General features: G+C 42.2%; 1 protein-coding gene across 1 annotated transcript in view; it reads right to left on the bottom strand.

Annotated features, from left to right (window-relative positions):
• arvcfb (ARVCF delta catenin family member b) overlaps positions 1 to 24,467 on the bottom strand; it is a 138,735-nt gene that overhangs the window by 81,844 nt on the left and 32,424 nt on the right. The window contains exons 2-4 of the mRNA XM_030737112.1: positions 10,118 to 10,276; positions 9,598 to 9,618; positions 1,911 to 2,551 (exon numbers count right to left, since the gene is read on the bottom strand). Of these exons, the coding sequence (XP_030592972.1) occupies positions 1,911 to 2,551; positions 9,598 to 9,618; positions 10,118 to 10,276 (821 nt within the window). The remainder of the gene's footprint in view (positions 1 to 1,910; positions 2,552 to 9,597; positions 9,619 to 10,117; positions 10,277 to 24,467) is intronic.

Here is a 24,467-nt window from a genome sequence, read left to right as displayed (position 1 = left end):
TCTGATTAGCCATCTGCTGTTTGGAGCCTCATCCTCATCAATGTACTCTGAAATGCACAAGTGGGTGTGTACGTAAGTTTAATTAAGATGCTGGAAAAAAGCAGAATTCTGCATCACTTTTAAACTTGCTTGGTCCCAATTTTTTTCAAGTATTCAATGCTTTTCAGTGCTAATGTCTGGACTGATTGTGACTTAAAAATGAAACCTTCCCTGACTCTCTTGGTTTCCTTTAGCAGCCTATGCAGGGATTTCTATGTAAATGATGCCTGACAAATTTTCAGTGAAAATCCAAAGGAGTCGATGTCTGTGCTTGTCCTGAACTCTGTGAATCAGTGCCCTTCTTAGGATCCCAGTGTCAACAGTGAGCAAGTCTAGCTGGAAAATTCAAGTCAACTAAGTTTGTTGACTGGCTCCCAACAACTTCACATGAGGAAGGAGAAATAAACTCCTAGGCCTGGTGTGCTGGCTGTCCATTTTCAAATAACTATTCATTAACCACTGCAAGATTGGTGTATTATAGCTCAGTTACAGCTATGTGGCTAACTTTATCTTACTTGTAAGAAGGCAAGCTTATTAAATTACTTCATAGTATGATGGGACCCATGACATTGTCTTTCCTACAACAAGTGGTAGTGATTTTAGCCAACAATAAATCATGGCACAAAGCAAGTATAAGTAAGTTTTGCTGTAATTTAGTTATGCAGCATGTATCCGCGTTTAGCTCAGTCATGTCCAAGTCAACTTTAGGGTCAACATAGTGATACTGAAGCAGAAGCACTGGTGGTCTCTCAGTTACTGTACAAGATACACCAATACATGAATCACAAACAAATCAGCACAGGGAAGTCTCATCACTGGGTGATTATAACTCCTCGTGGCATGGAGCGCAATCACGAGCTCCATGCAAAAGTGAGCAACAGTGCAGAGTGTCATTAACATAACAATTTCCTGCAAGTTCTGAAGAGCTCCTTTAAATATGACAAAAAACAAACACATCCAGACTTTCCTGTCTTGCTCTTTGCTGCACCTAAACCTCCATACCCCTGCTTTAGACTTGGCTTCAGGCCCAAACACTTTAGCTCTCAGATTGGTGGAAAGGCGTAGGAACTTGAAAATATCCATCTGCTACAGATTGCTGATTGAAAGGAAGTCTTTAACACACAGCAATTCAACTTCGAACCCTCTCTTCAGTTTCTTTGTGAGTGGCCATTTTTTCCAGGTTCTCCATTGGGCGGCAACAAACTGATTGGAAACTATTAGGAGACGAGGGTCCATTTTGGGATCTTATTGTTAGAGGCTGACTGGCTTTTTTCTGCCCAATGGAGCCAAGAGTTATGCTTCTCTCTACAAAGGGTGCTAAGAAAAAAAAAAAAAAGGAAAGGCTTTGCGAGATAGCTGACAAAGGCCTGCCGTCCTCTCCCACTCTCCCTCATCACGTCTCAAATCATTCCCGCCTCTTTACCTCTGACACAAACACATGTTCACTATCTACTTGCAGGAAAATGGCAATCAAAACCAATTTATTCCTTGCTTCCTTTCTCCAACAAGTTGCTCACAGAGAAGAGACATCTGTTTGCTGTGATGTAGTCTTTTTTTTATGGCGGGAACGAGACAAGTACTCTTCGCTCTCATCTCAGAGCTCACTTGTGTAAAGGCAAAGTAGCTCAAGCATAAAATACTCAAATACAGAACTCCAATGCAAAAAGTAAAATACATAAACTCTATGAACTTGCACACCTTCACCAAATCCTTATTCCCTGCAAGCTGTAGTAGCAGAATCATTAATAGCAAAGGCAAAGCATTAACACCAGGTATGGCTGTATAGAAAAACCTCCCCATTTCAAAGATTAGAAGTAGATTCCTATGTGAAAGCATCCTCTTCTCTCTGTTCTTGTTGCCTTTACCCTCACCTGACTCGGGGTCCATCACGCAGAGGTTCCCGATGGGTACGACCACGGTTGGCCCCTGGCAGGGTGCGTCGGTTGGCGGTGGAGTAGTCGGGTTCCAGCTCATATGGCTCTTCCTCTTCAGGGCCCAAACTGCGGCGATCATCCTCCAGACCATATGGCTCAGGCTGGAAGCGCTCTGGTTGTGAGCGGTTCAGATCCACAGTGCTGCTACCCATAGGCACCTGAGGCTGTGCCACATGCCCATAGTCATCCTTTCTAATAGGCAGTGTGTAGCTATTCTCTGGCCGGTAGCTATTCGGCATGTAGGGGTAACGCGGCGGCCGATAGTTGACACCTCGTGAAAGACTGCCATAGTTGTCCGTCAAATCAGCGTACCCATCGTGCAGGCCATAATGGCGAATGTACTGGCTCTCCGGTGTCTCGCCGTATGAATCGTTGTAAGAGTTGTTGTAGGAGCGTGTCAGGGTGGAGGTTGCTTGAGGCGTTATGAAGCGGTCACTTCCATTCTTCAGGTATCGCCGGTCGATGGAATCAGTGTAGCTGCCCAGTGGGGATGTGCCTTCAGGCAGTGGCAAACCATCCGGGCCAAGGGGCACCTGACGCACTGTCCGGGTGGTCACCGTCTTCACCATCTTAGTCACCTGTATGAGGGAACAGATACATACTGTCAGACAGCGCAGCATGATATGACAGCAAACCTATGCTCAAATTAAACTAGAATGGTCATCTTCAGGCTCCACATGCATATAATAAATGTATTTGGAAACTTTGGAAACTTTGTTAAACTTTGGAGTTTAACTCAATCTTTAAGCCCTTGTAAGTACTGTGGCGATTTCAAATACCACAAATCTTTTTTTTTTTTTTTAATTGCAATTATTTTCTGACCAATCCGAAATTTGAATTTGATTAACAAAAAGCTATACTAGCATTCAAAGATGAACCTCTAGCAGTATTAACTGATCAGCTTTCAATTTTCAGCCTGTGTAACAAGTCGATGATTAATTAATTTAGCAAAAAGCAGTACGCACGACAAGACAAATACTCCAAATTTAGACCCCAAATGCTGCACATTCACAGTAATTGTAAACTCAGTAGACTAAACTGTGCTGCAACAGAGCCGTATTGAAATAATTCAAGGCCACTGGACCTTGAGTCCCGAATGGCTCCAGTCTGCACCTGAGGGACTGTTAACCAGACATGTACCCATTTCTCACGCTCGCATCACCCTTTAGCTAAATAACTCTGCTTCCTCTGCCATCTCTGTGGCTTTCTGGCTGGAGAATGACAGACAGCAGCTCCCTCCTTGGGCTCTCTGCCCATACAGAAAGCAATTTGCTGCCCACTGAATTCTGCTGTGGCTGATAATTGGCTATTTTGTCCATGGCTATAAATTCATCTTCAAAATTAATGAGGTTGATGAAAATTAATCGTCATCTGCAGGGGCGCAGGACCGACGCAATTCATGTTGTGCCTGACAAGGTGTCGCAGAGACCCATTGTTCCCATTTGAAAACTTAAGACTCTTAAAAAGAAAAAGATCTTAAAAAAAAAACAACATCCTTCTCATTCCTGATTCTGATGGGCTTCACTTTCAGTACCAGCCCTGTTAATTTGAAAATGCTTTCTTTATTTTCCCATCAATGCCATGATTTCGATTTTAATCAGGAGCAGGCATGTAATAATATCAAGGAACCACAATGAAACATTAACGCACACCACAGAGGATGGTGCCAAGAGCAAAAGCAGAAACCACATACCAGTTGTTAAACACGGCGTCCTCATTAACTTGCTTAAAACAAATAGAAATTTTCACTGGCCTTGTTTCTTGATTACACCCTTACTGTGAGCTACATAAGAAAGCCTATTTCAGGAACGTCAAGGTTCATTTCCATGTTTCAAGTACAGTAATTACTGAATAGTTTACATTTATTTTTAACTGCACAAAGCTGAGGTGGAGCGGCATCAAAAAACAAAGAGCTCATTCACTTGATTTACATCAGCTAAAGGATGTGTATGACCTTAGAAGAGCTATAATGAGCTCACTTTCATCTTGTTCGTTCACTGTGGTGGGTCATAGCAGGGCCCAAAGTCTAGACCAGGGGTGGGCAACTCCAGGCCTCGAGGGCCGGCGTCCTGCAGGTTTTAGATGTGTCCCTGATCCAACACACCTAAGTCAAATATAGAAGTCATTAGCAGGACTCTGGAGAACTTGACTGCATACTGAGGAGGTAATTCAGCCATTTGATTCAGGTGTGTTGGATCAAGGACACATCTAAAACCTGCAGGACACCGGCCCTCGAGGCCTGGAATTGCCCACCCCTGGTCTAGACTGTTCTGGTGCTAATGCTGGGCCTCGATGAAACAACAAGAGCCGGGGCTGAATGTCACACCGTGCATGAGGTGGCCACGTAGGCACAATAAATGCCATTTAATTAATTCCATTTTTAATATATTTTTGGTACACTTTTCCTCAGAGATGAAGCTTCACAACAGAGCCCAAAAGTTTCAAAAGCAGATTAAAGTCTCAATGTTTCTTTCTCATATTGAGTTTTTTTTTATCACCTTTTATTAATATTTTATTCTATTTTATTCTGACAGTCAGAAACTGAGAGGAGGGTATATGTTGAATGTTACAGCTTCCCAGCCTTGACACGCCCGGCTGCCTTGTACTAACACAGCTTTTTAGGCGATTTGCAAGGGCTGCAAAGAGAGCTATCGGATAGGTTTCAAACACTCTTTGATGTACGCTCAAGTTCACAAGGCGTTAAAACCGTCACGCAACGGGAGGCGAGGGACCCAGGTTTCAGAAGAGCCTCTGAAATATGCTGCAGTGGTGTAAACAGGCCTAAAAGAGAATTGCTAAATTGGTGGTGAGTATATATGCATATGTAGGAATGTTCAAGATTTCTTTTTACATGCATGGAAAGTTGCAGCAGTACTGAAAAATGTTTAACAAAAAAAAAAAAAGGAAAAAACCACAGGCAGTTAGACACAGTCCTAGACTGTTTACCAAACTTAAAACAGAGGGAAAAGTAGCAGGCGTCAAATTGTCCACTTTACAGCACTGTAAGACATTTCACAACCCCTGTGGCATTCACTTTATTGAGAGCTTAAATTGATGTGGTGGTCAGGGGTTAGTGAGACAGAATGAGGGAGTAATTCAGGCCTTAAGGAGCCTTTGGTTGCAAAAAGCTGAGATTAGTTTTCATCCTCTAAAGAAAACTGAAATTGTTATTTTCTTGGCAAAGTTAGGAACACTAAATGTCTGTAAGAGCAAAGGGAGAGGCGTGGGGGGCAGGCAGGGGACAGCAAGAACAACAAAAATCACACAAGGCTCGGCGTCCTTTACTGGGTCTGTCTCAGAGTGGGTAGGGGTCGGGGTGCGGGTGGCAGGCCTGGACTCCACTAACAAGTTGTCAGGCACCAACACTGGGTGGTAGGTGCGACGGGTGATGGTTTTCACCACTTTGGTGACCTGGAGTTGGAGGGATATGTGGGAAGAACTGTCAGAAACCTTTTTTTTTGTTTCATTATATTTTGATCCACGTATTATGAGTGTAATAAGCATTAGTATGCAAAACAGAAATAACTGCAGCAGGAATAACAAAATGATCTAATAAACAAATAAACTGCTATTTTTATGAGCTGGAATCACCACTAAACCACAGATGTAGTTGAAAAGTAAAGTCCCCATTTAAAGTAATACTCCCCCCACTGACCCAGCTAAATGTCTCCTAAGATGCTATCTGTCAGGTTCTTGACCAGAAGACTTGGCCTCAGTCCAAATAGTAGTCCAAAAGTGTTTAGGACTCTCTATGTCAGCATCAGTATCAGTATTAACTGGGACTTTAGAGGGGGAGCCAAACATGTACAGGAGCAGAAGTGTTCCCACAACTAATACACAAATATTTAGCTATTATTTTTTTTTTTAATTGTAGGATTGTGACATTCTTTCTTTTAAATGTAGTATAATATACAATCTCAGTTTGAGTCCCTGGCACGGTGCTTAAAGCAAATTTCAATCAAAAACTCTTAACATAACCTGATTCAAATCTTGTTATGTGCCAAGCATAGGTTATTATGGTGATCTGGCCGAGAGCCACTATCATTACACTTAAAACTCAGGCTTTAGGATCAACATACCTCGCAAACTTATTAAGAGGTGGCTCCTCTGTTAGTCCAGCTGTAGAAGCCGATGGGGCAAACTCCCCCTCACTTGGTTTATTTGAGGTTATGGTTTTAATCACTAGTTTCAAGTCTTCATAAATACAACATCATGTTAATTTTATAAGTTATGGTCCCAATTGCGCCCAAGAAGGAGGATAAAGCAGGCTTTTAGGGCATATGAGAGTGCAGTGCCCCTCAGTTTCTCAGCCAGATCAGTTTCTCACTTGTTATCTCTGGTTTTAAAATACCAAGGTGATAATCATGGAAATGCTCATCGCCATGTGGATGATGTCACAGTGGCTACGTGCTGCATTTTATAGTCACACATTTTTGGAACTTGGGTTTTAAACACTAGGTCTGTTCACTGAACTCATGACTCATACTAAGTCCCTTATTATTGTTCAGTTTCATCTCAATTGTTCCTCTGATTAAGGCATTCGTCAGGAAGCTTCCACTTCTGCAGCCGTACGCGTGGGTTAGTCTGCTGTGTCTCATTAGCCTCCTGCAGTAAATATAGACAAAGACTTGAGAAATACAGTCAGCAATGTTGACTACATTGTCTCAGAAGCACAAGTCGAATCGCTTTTGCTGCGGGCGTCAGACATTTTCAATATTAGAGGAATGAGCTTAGTGATCTTTGCACTTCACAGGAGATGGAGCTATTGACAGCTGTGAAGATTTCAAGAACGTCCCAAGGTAGCAATTTCTTTTGATTAGCTTGGCTTTGATTAGCTGCTTTGTTAGCATTCAGTCCTCTGAAGCTGGTTCTGAAGGGATTCGCAGAATTTCTGACCCCATTGTTGTGGCGTATCATCAACTTTTAGGATGATTAAGAAAATTAGACTCTTGTCAGATTTCAAAGCTAATTACATGCAGGGTTGGCCCCAGCCATACTTATAAACCATGTCACATGGCTGCAGCAGTTGTTTGCATTTCTTGCTGTGCTCTAGTAACTGTGGAGCTTGTTGAGTGTACAGTCTGTCCTAAAATTTAAAAAAAGAAAAAATGAAAATGCCCCCCCCCCAGAAGATAATAACCAATTGCTGCTTAAAGGTTGGCTTGCCGGTGCATGACGGGCAGTGAAAATGCCATTTGTTTGTGTAGTCTGCATCCACTCACATCAGCTCACATTAAGAGCAATGAGAAGAAACGCTGCTTTTATTGGTCCAGCTGTACTTTAGGACTAAAATGACTGGTGTTTTATTCAGAGTGTGTGCCAGCAGGAAAAGAGAGCTGGATGGCGGCCAAGGGAAAGCATGGCATGGTGGGGCAGGAGGTAGAATGTGGATCTAATTGAGCATGTATATGTGCTCTAACTCATATGCACATTCAGGGTCTGGGCCAGTTCACTTTTGAGTTGACTTGATTGAGAGCATAAACGGAACCGGCAGTTAATCTGCCGCTGAAAGGCCGTTCGTAGTTGTTTTCCAGCTTTATATGACACATTTCCAACATGACCTGAATTCGTCACCTGAAACTTACCCTGATCTCTTTGCTCAACCACACAGTTCAATGTACAACAAAACTCCTGTTCTTTTTTCCTCCCACCGACAGTCTGGCATATACAGTGGCTCCTTCTGGGTGCCACTTTTCTCTTCGTTTCCCATTATTCTAAGGAGTAACTTTCCTAAATACTAAATTAGAAGAAAACTATTTACCACTGAACAAACTTTTTTTTTTTGCTTGCAAATTAGTAATATGGGAGAAGCTCCAGTGCTTCATCTTTCAACAGTCAGATGGGGATTTTATTTGCATCAAGGGAAAGGAGTGTGTTAGCATTAGAAAATATGGCAAAACCTTGGTTTAAAAGAGCACACATACACATAAATAAAACTGACTTGCTGCGAGAAATGGAAAAAAGAGAGAGGGGAAAGGAACATCTCATGAAAGCGAGTCAAAAAGAGGAGAGGAGATGGGAAAAAGAAAGACGAGGAAAGTGAGCAAGACGCGCTTCTCTGTGTAAAATCTCAGCTGGGTCTGGATACGTTTACCACCACATACATACAGTCTTCCAGAAGTTCACCCTGAGCATTAATCTGCTTTTCTCCTCCAAGCGACTTACAGAAAACACCCAATCTCACCTCTCCGCAGGGCGGTGGGCCCTTAAAAGCAGTGTCCCTCCTTTCCCTTCCTCGGCAGCAAAGCCCTTGATTAGTGTGCCATTTTACGCCACGCGTTTTGTGTGTGTTACTCCTAACAAGCCTTGTGTCTTAATGCATAAAAGCATGTGTGAGCGTTTGTGTGGCCAATCCCCTTGCAGTAAACAGGCTGGAGGGCAGTGGGTCCTCCCTGATGAGGGATTAGACCGGGCTTTTTAATTACGGTTTTACAGCCACAGGAGTAAGGACTCCACACATCTCCTTTCTACTCCTCTGGAAGCCTCCAGCAACAGCAGCTGACTGAAGCCACATATGCATCAGAATTCCTAAACAAAATATTGCGAGATAAAGCTATTGCTGAATGCCTCCCAAAAAACAGAAGCGCTTTCAATACCTGACCTTATTCTGCTGATAATGTTTGTTCAAATGGAAATCTGTTGTGGATTCTGGTAGAAATACAGTGATGAATTCAGGCTTAGACGTGAAATACACACGGCTGTAAAACACCATGAACGCAGTCGACAGCATCTGCTTACAGATTACTGACGCCACCTGAAAAGGTTTGGCAGCACTGGCATTTTTGAGAAAGTATAAAATGATTGTGTCCTGGTTTACATGTTAAATAATGTTTACACAGGCTACAGGAAGCCTAAAAAAAGTCACTGATATTAAAATTCCTCAACCTCATAATTTAATACCTACAGCTGAACACTTTGGAATCTTCCATATTTCTTTATAAATATGACCTAAAACCTCATCAGACTTCCCCAAAAGTCCTAAAAGTAGATAAAAAGAATCCTCCTAAACAAATAACATACAAAATATTAGACTTGGACATTTATTTATTAAGGAAAATGTTCAGTAAAGTGGATCGCATTAGTCCAAACTCTTTAGAGAGAAAGCATGATGCTGTTGTTTTTGTGAAGGCCCCACAGATCTGATGTGTTCGTGCCATTATTTACATCCTCAGACACTATTGTGAAGGTCAGAGTTTGACTGATCCCTTTTCCTTGGACAAAAATGGGGCACCCATTCGCACCAGATCACCACCTCACTGACTCAAAGAACCTGATTCTAATTTCACCTACATATTTACTGCTAAGGCCGCAGTTTGTCAAGCATTTTCTTGCAGCTGTAATTCACAGCTAAAAAAATGATTGACTCTATCTTATAATATATGATCTCACCAAGGAATAATGTGAGCCTGTGTAAAAGAAAGACAGAGAAAAACTATGCAAGAGAGAGTTCTGCTAGGGAGAGATCAACCGAGGTGGAAGCAGCAAGCAGTGACTGAAGTAAGAGGTTGTTTTTAAGGTTGTGATGATGCGGAGTTGTGTTGCACACTGCTGCTATAGTCTGTATGGGCACACATATAATGGTGGCGTGGTGGGAAAAGCTATACGGGTATAAAAGTCAACTCACCTTCACGTTAGCTGACATACCCTTACAGAAAAACAAAAGAACACAGTAAAGGACGAATCAACAAAGGAGCTTTTAAGAAGCACAAAACTGATAGAACACCGGGGGACTTAACTCATCATCATAATAATAATAATAAAAATAAAAAAATAAAGCAAAAAAAGCCATGAGAAGGAGATGAAACCACTTTGGGCTGTAGGATTATGGGATTTAGAGTTCTTAAGAATGGAAGTCTGGGAGTGGAGATACAGTACCAAGCAGTAATCCATAAGCATAATTTGAAGCAATATTGAAATGGATCAAAGAGACTTTGGGGAGTTTTGCTGCTCTGAAGTTATTGGGATTGCTGTGCTAAGACAAAGCAGCTGCTTTGAGGTGTCCTGCTCGTGTGTAATAGCACACAGACAAAGTATGGATCATCACTGTTACGCGTAGGTCACCGCTAACTTTTTTAACAACAGGCAGGCTAATGTATCACCTGCCTATGCACTGCAACCATGCTGTGCGCACCTCCGCGTCTTACCTTGGTTTCTGTGCGCCGTGTGGTTCCATCATCAGAGGTGACCACTGAGACGTGGGAGGTGGGGGTGCCGGGGTCCTCCTCGATGGTGACCGTCTCCTCCACCACCTCCTGCGGCTCCTGCATCATGGCCAGGGATGTGGCGTTACTGGGGCTCTGCTCCTGCACGGAGAGAGAGAGAGAAAAAAAGAATTTAAGAAAAAGGGAAGTAACCGACAGATTTTTCAAATCAGCTGTTAAGATAGAGTGAAGAAAAACAGAACAGCATCCAGGCAATTATCCATTAGATATGCGACAAGATGAAACTTTAATTGGGCCACAGTAGCAACAAATGACATTAGAATCCAGCAGAGAGAAGCAGAGCATAAATAAGAACATTGCAAATGAAGTGTATTAAATATAATGCCACCTGCAATTTGCAATGCAACACTCGAACATCAAGTAGATGGAAAGTGTGAAGCACACGGCATGAATAATAATGTGTAGAAAATAACAGCTTTAAAATACACCGAGATGAGGAGATGAATAATAAGTGTTTATGATTTCCAAACATGATGCGGTATGTAAAAAATATACTCATGAAAATGAATGAAATGTGAAAATGATGCCGTATTGTATGGCTATAATTAAAAACATGCTGCCATTTTTGCAAAGCGTGTCAAACATGTTCAGTCTGTCCCAGGAGATAATGTACTTGTATACATACAGGTCATGCAAAGGAACACAAACTTTCAAAGATTTCAAAAAGTAGTTTTAAAAACTGCACAAATGCACTATTGGTTCTCCCAATAAAGGAAGCACATGCAGCTGGAGAGCCTCATAAATTTTGCAGTTGTGCAACAACCTCTGATGTAGTCAGAACGTGGATGTTCATTTCCAGTGTTATTACTGAATTACATGATGCAATATTTGCACAAGAATAAATAAAGATTATTCGGGTAGCCAAAATTTAAAATGATTATAGAAAGGTCACTGTAACAGCAGCAGATTAAGGCTGGGGAAGTGCAATAGTAGCAATGCACGGATCCAGTATTTGGACTGGATATTGGATGATAGTGACTCAGAAAGCTAGACTGGATATCAGTGAAAACCGGCCAGTTAATTCAATTGGTCTGTGTTTGCTATGCCGTGTGTCGGCAGCAGTGCACTGATTGCTAGAATAAAAGCTAACATAGCATGGAAGAAGCTAACAAGTGTCAGCAGTTTGGAGGTATTCCACCCTTCAAAAGGTACTGCTCGTGGCAGGTTAGTTTGTGACTTAAACTGTGCCCAGGTGTCTTCATTTGACTCAAAAACTGTTGACAACTCTTTCCCTCTCTCACCATCTCTCTCTCCTTTACTTTTGTTCTGTTACAGGGCTGTGCAAAAGTCTTAACGCACCCCTCATTTCTTTATAGGAAAATGGGAAATAGGTGTGGCAATTTATTAGTACAGTTCTAACGGGTTTAAAGTCAATATTTGGTGTGACCACCTTTATTCTTAAACACAGCCTGAACTCTGAGGCAGCTTGCTTGTCATTTCTTTAAGTCAGTGGTTCCCAAAGTGTGGGCCGTGGCCCCCTAGTGGGCCTCAGTTTGAAATTATTCACAAGTATGCATTGTTACACATTTATATACATGTAATTATATAAAAAGTGACTCTAAACTGGTGGTTAGTTTGCGATATTGCTTATTACGCTAACATAAATTTACAGCTCTTTTATTGAAGTTTGCATCCCAGTGGAAAGTGGGTCATATATTGGCATTAGAACTTTACATGTGAGTATTTTCAAGTAAATTCATCACTTTCTCTTGTATTTAGATGAGAGTGAAGCCAGGCTTCTAGCCAGGCTGGCACTATTGGGTGATTGAGAAATGGGGGCCCCCATGGGATTTTCTGGTTTTTAAGTGGGCCGCAGCACTCTTGACTTTGGGAACCACTGCTTTAAGTAATCTTCAGGAATAGTTCTCCAGGCTTCTTGAAGGACATTCAAAGCTCTTCTTTGGATGTTGGCTTATGTTCTGCTCTCTGTCAAGATGACTGCACACTGCTTCAATAATGTTGAGGACCAGGCCCTGGGGAGGCCAGTCCATGACTGAAGGTGTTCCACTGTGTGCTTATTCTATACAGGTATGCTTTTACTGCAGTGTTGTGTCTATATCTAACACAACACTGATTCATACTATACCTTGAGTTAGGCAGCATTTTTATGCTTGAATGATTCATAGGTTGCACAGTACTGTATGCTTACTATGCCATCCATCTGAGGTAGTGCACTGGTTGCAAGAACAAGAGCTAACATAGCATGGAAATTTATTAATTTAACATTGGTATCAGGTTTGCTCTTAGCATCAGCAGCTACACAGTGAATATGGAGTCCCACATACCCCACCTGACCTTGTTCGAATGCATGAGGAAAATGTGCTTCCTGCTGCATTTCCTGCTGATGGAAAATGATATGAAGTCAACGGTCGGCGGTGCAACGCCCTGGCATGGCCCGCTGCTGCGTTGGAGTGTGACAAAATTACAGCTCTCGGGGTGGAGAGGGAAAGGGAGGCATTCCTGATAACCAAAACAGCACGGAGCCAAGAGAAGGAGAGGAAATCGCAAGTAACGGAGAAGGCGGAGAAGAAAAGAGTTGCAGTTGGACAGTGTGGTGGAAGAAAGTTTTTCTTCTATCAGAGGAAAAAGGAAGCCTGCTTTTACTGGTCGTAAGGACTTTCTTGGAGGGTGTTAGAAATGCTATAATAATGTTTGTGCTTCCTGTTCCCATCAACCCTTGCAAAATGTAATTTAAAATGATGAAAAAAACACCAAATAATTTCCATTCAGAATGCATCCCTTAACCTTTTTTAACCCTGATTAATTTTTATCTTAAGACAAACCTAAAAAAATTTCCACTAGTGACACCCCACCCAGTTACTGTAATCTATTTGCAAATTCATTCACATACTGTAATAATCATGAAAACACTGAACAGAACCACGCAGTCTATTTTTGTCTGGCCAATTACACGAAGCTCACCGGAGAAACGGAGTGAAGGCCAACAAGACAGCAAGAGGAAAAGTTTTTGGGATATTCCCTGTTGTGTTTTGCTGAAACGCTAAGTGACGCTTTGTTGAGGGAGACTATTTGTTTTCTTCATGTCTTTGAAGACACTAATAAGTGAACACTTCTCCATTGATTGGGCAACTTCTCTCAGGCTTCAAAGGCAAACACAGCCTTCATCGATCTCCCCGTCCTTCTTGCTGATCAGTCAAAAAGTTTGCACTTTTTATGTCTAGGATCCACTCCCCTAATCCCACAACCCTCCAGCCTCCAGGTCCCTGATGGGAAAAAGACCCAGGCTCTCCGTCTGGGTAGCAGTACACTGAAAATAAAGAAAACTTCCTTCATTTACCTGCTCCACTCTATTCAGTAACTGAAGAGTCAATTAGCACTCTGAACTGAGCTGAGTTAGGTCATTACATTTGGAAAAAGGCTCCCAAGCCCCATTACTGGGGTTAATGACTGGGAAGGCTATTGGCTGCATAGACACATTTATTTACACAAAATCATTGTGAGCTAGAGAAAAGACTTTTTTTTTTTAAAAACAATGACCTCAGGCTAAACAGTGCAGCTTTGCTGGGAGGGGCATTCTAATGTTCTGGAGAAAAAGAAAAGGTCAGTACTGATTAGTTGCAGCCAATCAACATCCTTGTTCTGTTTAATTATAAATGCAAATTACACTCCTGACTCTGCGCCCAGAGCTAAAAACAGAATGGAAAATGAATTATTTGAAGACTCTCCAAGTGTGTACACAACTCATTTAAAATGTACAATGTCTTCCAGTAGTAATAAAGTAAAGCTTTGTTTAAAGAACTGCATCATTTACTGAAAAATCAGCGTCCAGTGGAATATGCACAATACGCCTTTCTGGATCCTTTGTCACTCACTGGCTTCTACTTGTGATAAAAGCTATCTCTCCTTAGCTTATTTGTCTCTTTATTAACACTCCATGAAGAACAAAACAGCATATATTAAAAAAGACAGTACTTAATTAGTCATTCAGTGAAGATAATCAAAGACGGAAACCTATGGGGATGTGGATATGGACTTAGCTGCATGAATGGCATGATTTATCTTTTGAGGACAATAGTACTGTATGGAAGCTCCCCCTTTTCCACCTCTTCATCTCCCTGTTAATCTGGATAAGTTAACTGCATTCCTGTGATGTTCAGCTCTTTGAAGGCTCACGGATAGAACCCACAGTAGGTGCCGTCACAGCAGGAATATGTAATAACAGCAGTGCCATCCTGCAGTAGTTTAAACACTGCTTGGCAAAAGCATTGGACAGAAAGGAGAGCAGGGGATCCTTAGAGGCTTTATGCGAGGTTGCTCATTCGCTTTCCCCGCACTCTCTGCATGCAATAAATAAAAGTGTGGATTTGGACTCGACATTACAGCAACTAAATAAATTATTAAAAGCCGTCTGGCCATGGGCTAGCGTGGCTTTCTGAGGGTCCCGGGGAAAAGTGAGGCTGATTCCGAGTCAAGGAGCCTCAGGAAAGCATACCCTTTAGCCAAGGACGGGTGAAGTAGAGCACAGTTGAGTTAATGGCCGATCTCAGAGAGAGGAATGATAAGGTGGCAGAGGGGTATGAGGAGAATATGATAAGGAAGGGGGAAGAAGTTTGAGGATATGCAAACTGTGTGGAAATGGTTTGTATTGGGGTGATCAGAACTTTGAGGTTGGACAGGGGAGCTGCTAATCAGATGATTCCAAGCTCAAAAAAAAAATCCCAAACTGCAGTACAAGAACAAACAAAGAGAGACTACACTTTGAGCTAAAAAAAATAATATACCCACAGGTCCCTGGAGCAGGCTATCTTTATGAATGTGTTCCCACTACTCTGACTGCACTGGCGTGTGTGTCAGGAAGAGTCAAACCTGAAAAATAAAGATAAAGCATTAAGAGCACCGCATTAAAAAAAAAACAAAACACACACTTTCATAAAACCAGCAAAGCCTGTCTGTTAAGGATTGGATTTAGTCAAGAGAAGTAGAAGTAGGTTTCTGTACCCAAGAAGAAAAACAAAAAAGATGTCTTCTTGCCTAAAATATATAGCCATGCCAAAAGCCTGAACGACTTCTGATGAGGAGAAAAGAGCTTGCAAGAGATTTGCTAGTTAAATCATTCCTGTTCAGTCAGTGGTAGCAGAGAAGCTGAAGCATCAAACGGACAGGGATTTGGCTCACAAGAGGGACCAAGGATTTGTACAACCTGCACTTTATTCAGCCCAGTGTGGTTGACCCTGACTAGCAGAGGAAGAGGAAACCTCATCTTTCTGAGGAGTGCCGGGACCAAAAAGACTATTACACTGGCTAACTCCAGCATAAGTGGTTAGAAGGTGCTTGTACTGTAAAGTTCATTTTATATTTTCTTTTGCTAACAAAAAGGTTTGAAATTTTGTACATTTATGTACATTGGGCAGAAAACAAGCTTTAAGGACTCTTCCATAACTCGACAATGTTCACAACAATCAATGCTTCCAGAAAAAAAACCCCCAAAAAACTCAAGAGCCCTTGAAAAGTCTCCTCTGAAGAATATTTCATTACAATAGATCGTGCTGGGACACAGAGCTCCTAAAAAGCAACTAATCTCAACCATAATGGATTGCTATGCTGAAAAAAGGGAGGAAAAAAAGGAGGAGGACTAGGAATGCTAAGGCAGGAGATTAAGCGATATAGCGGTGTCAATTAGCAGCAGCCTGCTATCTGCCGTCAATCCGCACCCATTCATCATCTGTGTTCAATAAGCTGCTCAGTGTTGTCTAAGGACGGAGGGATGGAGTAAAATGAGGGAGTGTACAAAGATAAGAGGCTTTCCTTCAACCAGGACAGAATCACAACAAGAAAACTTCACTTGGGCTTAGTCATTCCTGAAGTACAGCAGGAGTTCAAGGTGTAAAGTATAAATTGTGCACACACAGTTAATTGAGGTCATATTGATAACACCAAAAAAAAAAAAAAAAAAAAAAAAAAAAAAAAAAAAATCAAGGAAACAGAGTGTTAACACTTGTTGTTAACAATAGCTGCAATGTGATACCTAATTTTTAATATCTACAAGCATGGACATTTACTTTCGGTAAGTCCAACAATCCACACACAGACCAGCCATCACTTTACTTTGCACATCGCGACCCCCCTCTGACCACACTACAAGGACAGCAACTGTGCAAGTGTCCTCCAAACAGACTAAGAAATAAAACAACTACTTGTCCTTAGTGTGCACAATTACAGCTGTCCACATGTGCATCTGAAAGCAAGTAAACTTTACACTTCCAGTGCTCTGCTCAGCTTTAGTTTATGATGCCTGTCAGCTGATGAGATAGCTGCTGCCACCTCTGGTGTACACTCCAAGCATTTCGCAGCCCCACCACGAGCTCCACCTCCACCTCCATCCCATCATCCACTTGTAGATCTAAGCATCCCTTGATCTGCTGTCCTTATTTCCAATTTCCCCAAACTTTGCTGAGTTGAGCTTATTGCTTTCTAGTGAGAACTGCAGAGGTCTGAACCTTGACATCACATATCAACAAAGTTCATATTAACATATTCATCCTATATAAAACAGTCTAAAGCTGCAACTTAACTATCTGCATGAGGAACTATTTGATCAAAGAATAATTACAAATCTACAGAAATGTCTTCAATTTGCTACAGTTGAGCCACTTCTGAATAATTGGGGTCACTATCTAGATTGCAAACATCAGATTTCAAGTGCTAAAAAATATATATATATTTAAATGTTTCAAGTCAAATATATTTAACTTTTTAAATTAATCTAAAGAGACAGTAACTGCAAGGTATACATGAGGGACACATTTCCCACTCACTGCTCCACTAAAGCACAAATTAGATGTGCAGGTCTCAATTTGAACACAGTGGGAGGGAGACTGCAAATCTTTCAATCTAAGACAACAGAGCCTGTCAGATCGCCACCTGGCAATGCATACCGGTGTGATCAGAGTCACCTTCCTAATGCACAAACATACACACACGTACAAGATATGCACAGTTTTAGCCTGACACCTGCAGAGTGACTAACAGGATTTCATTCCAGAGACATGCCAACAATCATTACATGGCTCTTACACAATTAATCCTTTACCAAAGATCCCCTGTTTAACCTTGGGTCGGCCAATTTCCCATCAACCCCTTCTGTTTCTACCACCTGCCCTCACTGCGGCTCTTCACGTCAAACACTCACATGATAAAAGTTCAAAAGCAAGTGAGAGAGACAGACGGAGAATGAGAGACGTAGTGCACCGGGATGAAAAAGCAACTGTGGCCGTGTGATCCAAACATCCAGCCAAAACAAGGCTTGTTTTGTGGGATGAAGCAGAGGCAGAAGGGAAGTCAAGTAAAGGAAGGGGAACTGGACAAGCTGACAATGCGTGGCAAAGGCCCAAAACAGCATGCTCTCCCAGGGTAAAAAAAAAAGAAGCAGAAAAGGGGTATTCAGTCACATCCAAGGGCCAGTCAGGCAGGCCTCGTCTGAGTTACAGCCAGGGCAGAGGTCCAAACTCTCTGGAATAACTGAGAAGTCTATCTGACCCGGCGCTGGAGTGATCCGTGTGTGCATTTGTGAATTCAATGCTACAGATGTAAAAATGTTTCAACACTTTAAAAGGGTAAATACAAGGCTGCAAAGTCATCAGTGGACTAAAAAGGTGGCTAAGTTGTAAGCCCACAGGTCCACTTCCTGTTTTGTCAATTTAAAGAAAGAGCTTAGATATGATGTTTATGAATTGATTTTGCAACATCTACAATGAAAAAAAAAAAAGAACACTAACAAGTCATTTCAGTTCAGCTTGTTATCTTCAGTGAACTAAGAATTTGCTGCTTTCACAAGTGTCAAAATTAAGTTTATCAATTTTAACTAAATGTCTAAACAATTATTACATGAACTACCCCAAATCTGAATGCAAAATACTTTATGGTTATGATTTGGTTTTAATAGTACCTTAGCACAAAGAAAATGTTACTATCCAGCTAATTTAACTAACTGGCACTTCTGCTAAGAAACTCAATTTAACATTTATACCTAAATTTACTCAAAACACGATGATATCATATATTATATATAGTGATATAAGCCAGTTACAGTTATCATAATCATACTGTAACAGACTCTTACTTAAAGGGATGCAGGCATTCAGGACTTGACCTCCAGATTGGTCCCTGGTCTATTTTTTTTTTTTTTGGTCAACTTCAGCAGCATGCTTTTCATTTGATCGCCCCTCCCTTCCTCTGTCCTCGCAGAACCAACCCATCTCCCCACCCCCACCCCCCCCACCCCCCCCACAGCGGATCTACTGGAATTACACAAAGAGCCCGTGTGGATTCAAAACTGCAATTGGCGCTGCAAGGTGACTAACTAAAGAGAGAGCATCAAACTCCTAATGATGCAGCTGGGAATGATGGGACCTTAATCTCTCCTCCTCTGGTGACTGATCCTGAGCCAAATCTGAGCTTCTCTTCCTCCCTCATCTCTTTCACGCTTGGTCTCCTGGTTTCAGACGCCTCCATTATTTCCCACCCCAGACCTGCTTTTCTCCCTCTTCCCAGAAGTCCCCCGTCTACTTCCCCCGCACCACCCTCCGTTGATGTGCCCTTTTGTTCCTTCGCACCAGCGCCTAGAAACAGGACAAAACTTATCCAGGCTGCTTGACAGACTCAGACTTGATTGCTTCCCGACAGGGCATCACTACCATATTTTCCCCACTCGGAACTGACTATTAAGTGACAGATGAAAACCCCAGCTCAACCCCTGGCAACATTTGACACCAGCTTAATCTCTGGAAAGGCAGATATTCCCATTCAAATTGGCCAGGAGATGTTTGAAAAACTCGGATAATTTCTTACATATGACATCAATTACACGCTGTACATACAAACACACTTGCACACATGGAGTCACATACCACATATGTTTTCCTCGTAATTCACAGCCTGGAGTCAGATTAGGAGTCCAACATCCAGAAAGTCACTCTCAACATGGAATTCATGGCCGACCTCAGCAAATCGAAAATAAACAAGTCGTGAGGATTTTCAGGCAGTAGCCAAAGAGACAAAGAAAAAGAGGATAATAAACAAAAAAAAAAAAAAAAAGAGGAGAAACCATTTGGAGCCATTAGAACAAACTAAAACAATGAGCCTTGGAGAGGGGTCAGCAATCATAGCTGTGGTTTGATTATTTGGACAGCGGGTGCGGCCATGAGAGAGGGGGCGAAAGAAAGGAGAATTGAGCACCGTTAGAAGCAGATTAGAGGTAGCTTGCCGCATGTGACGGGTGGTGGGTGGGGTGTGGGTTTGCTGTGATGGTGTAACTCTGGGATCCCAGAGGGTGACTTGTTTGCAGCGTCCCCTCCCCTCAGCCTCTGGATCACTGTCAGCATGAGTATGTCAGAGGACTGGTGACTGGAACGGGGGGACGCAGTGTGCGGAGGAGGCTCTGAGACGAGCTCTGCCAGAAGCTCAGTTCATGTGAGGTCTGCTGGAGATTTAGGGAGTTGAACAGGGGACATATGCTCCACTTCCGGTCGGGCTGCCAGTGCAACACAATTACTATCCCCCTGACACCCTTTCTCCAAAAACTGCCTCCATGTGCAGCTGCAGGGTTTCCAATCCAACAGAACTCCCCCCCAGTCACTGACTTACTTTTTGTTTCTCTTGTGCAGAAAACAATAATGCCCAGGGCAGTTATAACGGAAGACTAAAAGGCTTAGCAGGATTCTTTTAGGAAAGATACTTAATGTCCTGTGGGACTATGATGGTGGGATGTGTAAGGGGGATTTGAAAATAGACCCTTCAAACCTGTTTGGCAAAATTGTGCTTCATCTCCAAACTGTATAAATATCTACGTTGGCCCTAGAGAAGTAGCACAGGTGTGATTTAAACTTCTACTTTCATTCCTATGTATTCCCTAGTTATGGCACTTTGAAACAAATTAAACTACTCCTCATCTTGGCAGGAAACCCCATAACTTTCTGAAGAAGTCCCATACCCCAAAGGCACCTCTGCTCTCACTGGAACCTCTCTCTGAAAAGCCTTTGTCACACGCATAGATAACACCTGGCAGAGCTAATGCAGTCTATCACAATAACTGCAACTGCTTTTCAAATATGCACTCGGTCAAACATGATTAAGCCCCCTCTGGGGATATTTTTACAGCCTTGCGTCAACCTTCTGGTAAAGAATTGGGCTTATTTTGTGGGCAACAGCGTCAGAGGCAGAGGACAAGCTGCACGAATGGGCTGATGGAGAAATCCCCGCCAATTTACTGCTAACCTTCAATGGGTCAACTGATAAGGCGAGGCAAAATGTGTGTGTGTCTTACAAAGGAGCCATTGTGTTGCTGGATAAATCTGTCAGGAGGCTTGAGCTAAAGTCTTGGAACTTTATTTATTATTTTTCCTCTGTCAGATGGAAGGATACTGAGTCTGCCTCGCTCTGCTCCAAAAGCTGCGCGTTGCGTATGTATGCGTGTGTGAGTAGTTAAGCAGGTGTGCATAAAGAGTGGGTGATCTGACATCTGATGTGTATTATGTACGATCTGGTTGTAGTGATTGCAGCCTTATGTCCCAAAAGGGATGAAGAGGACTAAGCGAGTAAGTTGTAGTGAACTATTCTGAGTGTAAAACTAAGAACATCTGGCATTTTTTTGTGTGTTTGATGACTTAATATAAGTGTCAGTCTACATCAGGCCAAAAGCTACTTTAGAGGTAAGATAATGTTTATTTGTCACATGCACAGTTATACACAGTACAATGCACAGTGAAATGTATTCTGTGCAAGCAGCCGATAATGTTAAATATTAGCTGGAAGAACTTCCCTCCAGCTAAATAAAGACAGAGAGCAGAAAAGTCGTCTCCACAAACTGAGTCCCTCAGAGTCGGAGGGGTTCGGAGCCAGAGTTTACTGTTAAACACAACCACGCATCGGAAATCTGTGGGTCAACCAGAGTACACAGATACGATGCCCTCCCTATCACTCCAAAACAAAGACAGAGCTCCCTCTCATCTCACAATGTGGGAAGTGGAAAAACTTTGAGTTTGAGTTTACGGAAAGAACATTTTTCATGAGAATGGTGATAACAGCATTAAACACAAAAGTGAGAGAGAGAGTGTGCGCGAGTGTGTGTGTGCGTGTGTGTGTGTGTGTTGGGGGGGGGGGGGGGGGGGTATGTACTGGTTTGCTATTGATGACCGTGTGTTGCAGTCAGGATGTTTAATCAGAAATTAATGGCAATAAAGAGCAATAGCTCATTTACAAGCTAATGGATGCAAGACTACCTGATTTCCTGTGAATACTGACTATGGAGAAAAATGTAGAGAGTCAATAGACCAGGCGCTCGTTTTATGTGTGTGTGTGTGTGCGTGTGCGTGTGTGTGTGTGTGTGTGTGTGTGTGTGTGTGTGTGTGTGTGTGTGTGTGTGTGTCTACGTGAGGCTGAGAGAGTAAAAGACTCTTTTAAGCTCACTTTCAAAGCTGTGAGCTGATCATGAATATTTAAAACGAGGCAGATATCTGAAATATAGTTTTGGCAGCGAGCCTTTTTCCCTTTTTTTTTTTTTTTTGCATGCTAAATTAGCAGATAGTAAATTTTCAGCAAGAGCCATGATACAAAAATAAATAGTGTCTTTGAAGATGTGGCTCATTCACTAAGAAGTGTGGTTTTCATCGCAAACATTTGTTGGATGAATTAAAAATATCAGAGAAAACTGCATTTTCAATGGCAAGGGAAGCACTCTGGAGAATGTATATATTATGAATGCAGATTAAAGCCTCTTGGCTGGATCCGAACGGAAGAGGTGTCTGATGCGCTGCTGCAAAAGAAGCGGTGAGTGGGCAGGGTTGGAAGTTTTTTCCTTTAATTTAATGGGTGGCGTCCTTTTTCAGACCCTGGATATATTGCTGCTTTCATCAATCTGTTACAGTAATGCCATTCTGTCATTCACTCACAGGTCACTCCCCACGACTTCATTCAAACTAACCCACACTAGGGCATCTCTTTCTTCCGCTAAAGTGTTGGCACTTCTTCAGTTTTATTTCTGTATCATGCACTATTCATGCTCTGAGTCTGTGTTATGTTGCTCTGCAGGTGGTAGGGAGGAAGAGGAGGATGCAGATGAAATATGGATTATCTCCTCTCAGTGTCTAGCTAAGCCCCACTCTGCTGGCACTGCTGCTTTTTCAATGTAGCTCCCCTCCCACTCAGCCAGCCAGCTGCAGGCCTAGCATCTGGCTACTAACCCCCTGCTTGCCTTTAATCAACCAAAAAGTCACACAAACATCTCTATCCAGCCCCCTTGCCCCCACCCCCCCAAGTGATGAAACACCCCCACTTCTCTGTATCTGCTGCTGTTCTGTGTTTTCTGTGCAACAGGAAATGCTGACTTCTGAAGATTGAGGTATCCAGTAAACAGGATCTTGACCCAAAATAGCTGGTAGCTGGAAGAGGAGTGATGACAGCCCACAGGCTACAAACTGTCCTACTACAAGGAAGGTCAGGGTAGTTTGCATGACAGATATCATCAAAACCCTGCTGAGGACATGACTCCCTAAAGGAAGGAAGTTTCAGCCCAGTACTTCAAAGTCCTCTGGGGCATCAGGCAGAGCTAAGCATAATCCTGAACCACACAACTATATAGAGACAATAGATTACTTACTTTGGTGAGAATGACAAAAATGATGGCCAGAAACATGTTTTATTCTTATAGAAGAAGAGGTATTTTGAACAGTGAATATATACAACACTTAGAATGACCAGTCAGTGTACTGTGAAGACAATATGTCTGCGTCACCCATAGACTATAACGGCAACGTCACCCATTGGATGGATGAAGTGTTTAGACCAGTAGCAAGATCCCTAATTTTAAGCCTTCACAATATCCAGATGGATGTGGACCCTGCCACAAAGCAAGTTTAAGAAGCACAACAACGAGTCTGAAGTGTTGACTTGGCCTCCATATTCCCCAGATCTCAATCCAATCATGCATCTGTGGGATGTGCTGGACAAACAAGTCCGATCCACAGAGGCCCCACCTCACAACTTACAGGACTTAAAGGATCTGCTGCTAACATCTTGGTACCAGATACCACAGCACATGTTCAGGGGTCTAGTGGAGTCCATGCCTCGACGGTTCAGGGCTGTTTTGATAGGAAAAGGAGGACCAACACAATATTAGGCAGGTGGTCGTAATGTTATGCTTGATCAGTGTATGGAGACTGACTCACTTTTGAAGCCACCCTCAGCTGACAACTAGCAGAACTGCTTCAATGTAACCTTTTCTGACAGAACTCTATTAATTTTTCTTTTTTTCAAGACTGTTTGATAAACATAAATCATATTTAAATAAGAGTACCAGTCAAAAGTTTGGGCACAGTGAATCCAAACTTTTGACTGGTACTGTATGTGTTAATATATTCTGCGTATTCACCTGTTCAGCATTTGTTTGTTAAACACATTCAGAGAGGATCTGAACTGAAATTTTCACTCAAGTCATTTTTTTGAGTTCCTTTGTCTAATCGACATTCAGCTCAATATTAGAACTACAAACCTGTGTTAGAGCTCATTATTACAAATGAGGAGTCTTTGTGTTATAATCATTCAAGATGTTCTGTGCTGGCCAATTTACACATGTGTTATGACAATTATAATAGATGAAACACATTATTATATAATTAACACTTACACAAACTCCACTGAGGCTAATTTTGAGTGGGTACTCATTTATCCATATTCCTGGGGGATCCCAGGAACCTCCTCAAAAATGTCTGGGAATCTCCAGATTTCACTTTTCTACAGATCTACAACACAACTATGTTCACCCAGGGGAACATGGATAATCTAAAAGCAATTATGCAAAGAACAACGGCCATCTTCAGACACTTCAGTAAGTGGTGCTTCAGGCTAGTCCATAACCTGAAGTAGAGACTGCAACAACAGCTCAGATCCCCAGTGCCTGCCTGTCTACCACACTGATTATCAGGAACACAGAGGTTTGTGTGTTTTTGTCTCTGTCAGACAGAGGATGTCTGGTGCACGCCAGCCATCTGATTACCCACAATTCTGATGCCGTGCAGCCACTCCAAATCAGTTTACCCTAATCACCCGCTCATCATTGACCAAAATATTGGTACTTTCCAGTCAGTGAGCGGGGCTGCTTACAAAAAAAAAACTTGGTGAAACTTGAAACCAGGATACAGTTGTTACTCACTCTGAATTAATATCGCCACTGTTGCAGTTGCACAAATAACCACAGTTCATCAAAATCCAAACACAAAATTTTATTGTCTAAACAAAGAAAAAGAAAAATTTGGGCTGC

The sequence above is a fragment of the Archocentrus centrarchus genome, chromosome 9 (genome assembly GCF_007364275.1).
Source record: "Archocentrus centrarchus isolate MPI-CPG fArcCen1 chromosome 9, fArcCen1, whole genome shotgun sequence".
NCBI classification, from domain to species: domain Eukaryota; kingdom Metazoa; phylum Chordata; class Actinopteri; order Cichliformes; family Cichlidae; genus Archocentrus; species Archocentrus centrarchus.
This window is presented reverse-complemented; position numbering and strand designations above follow the sequence as displayed.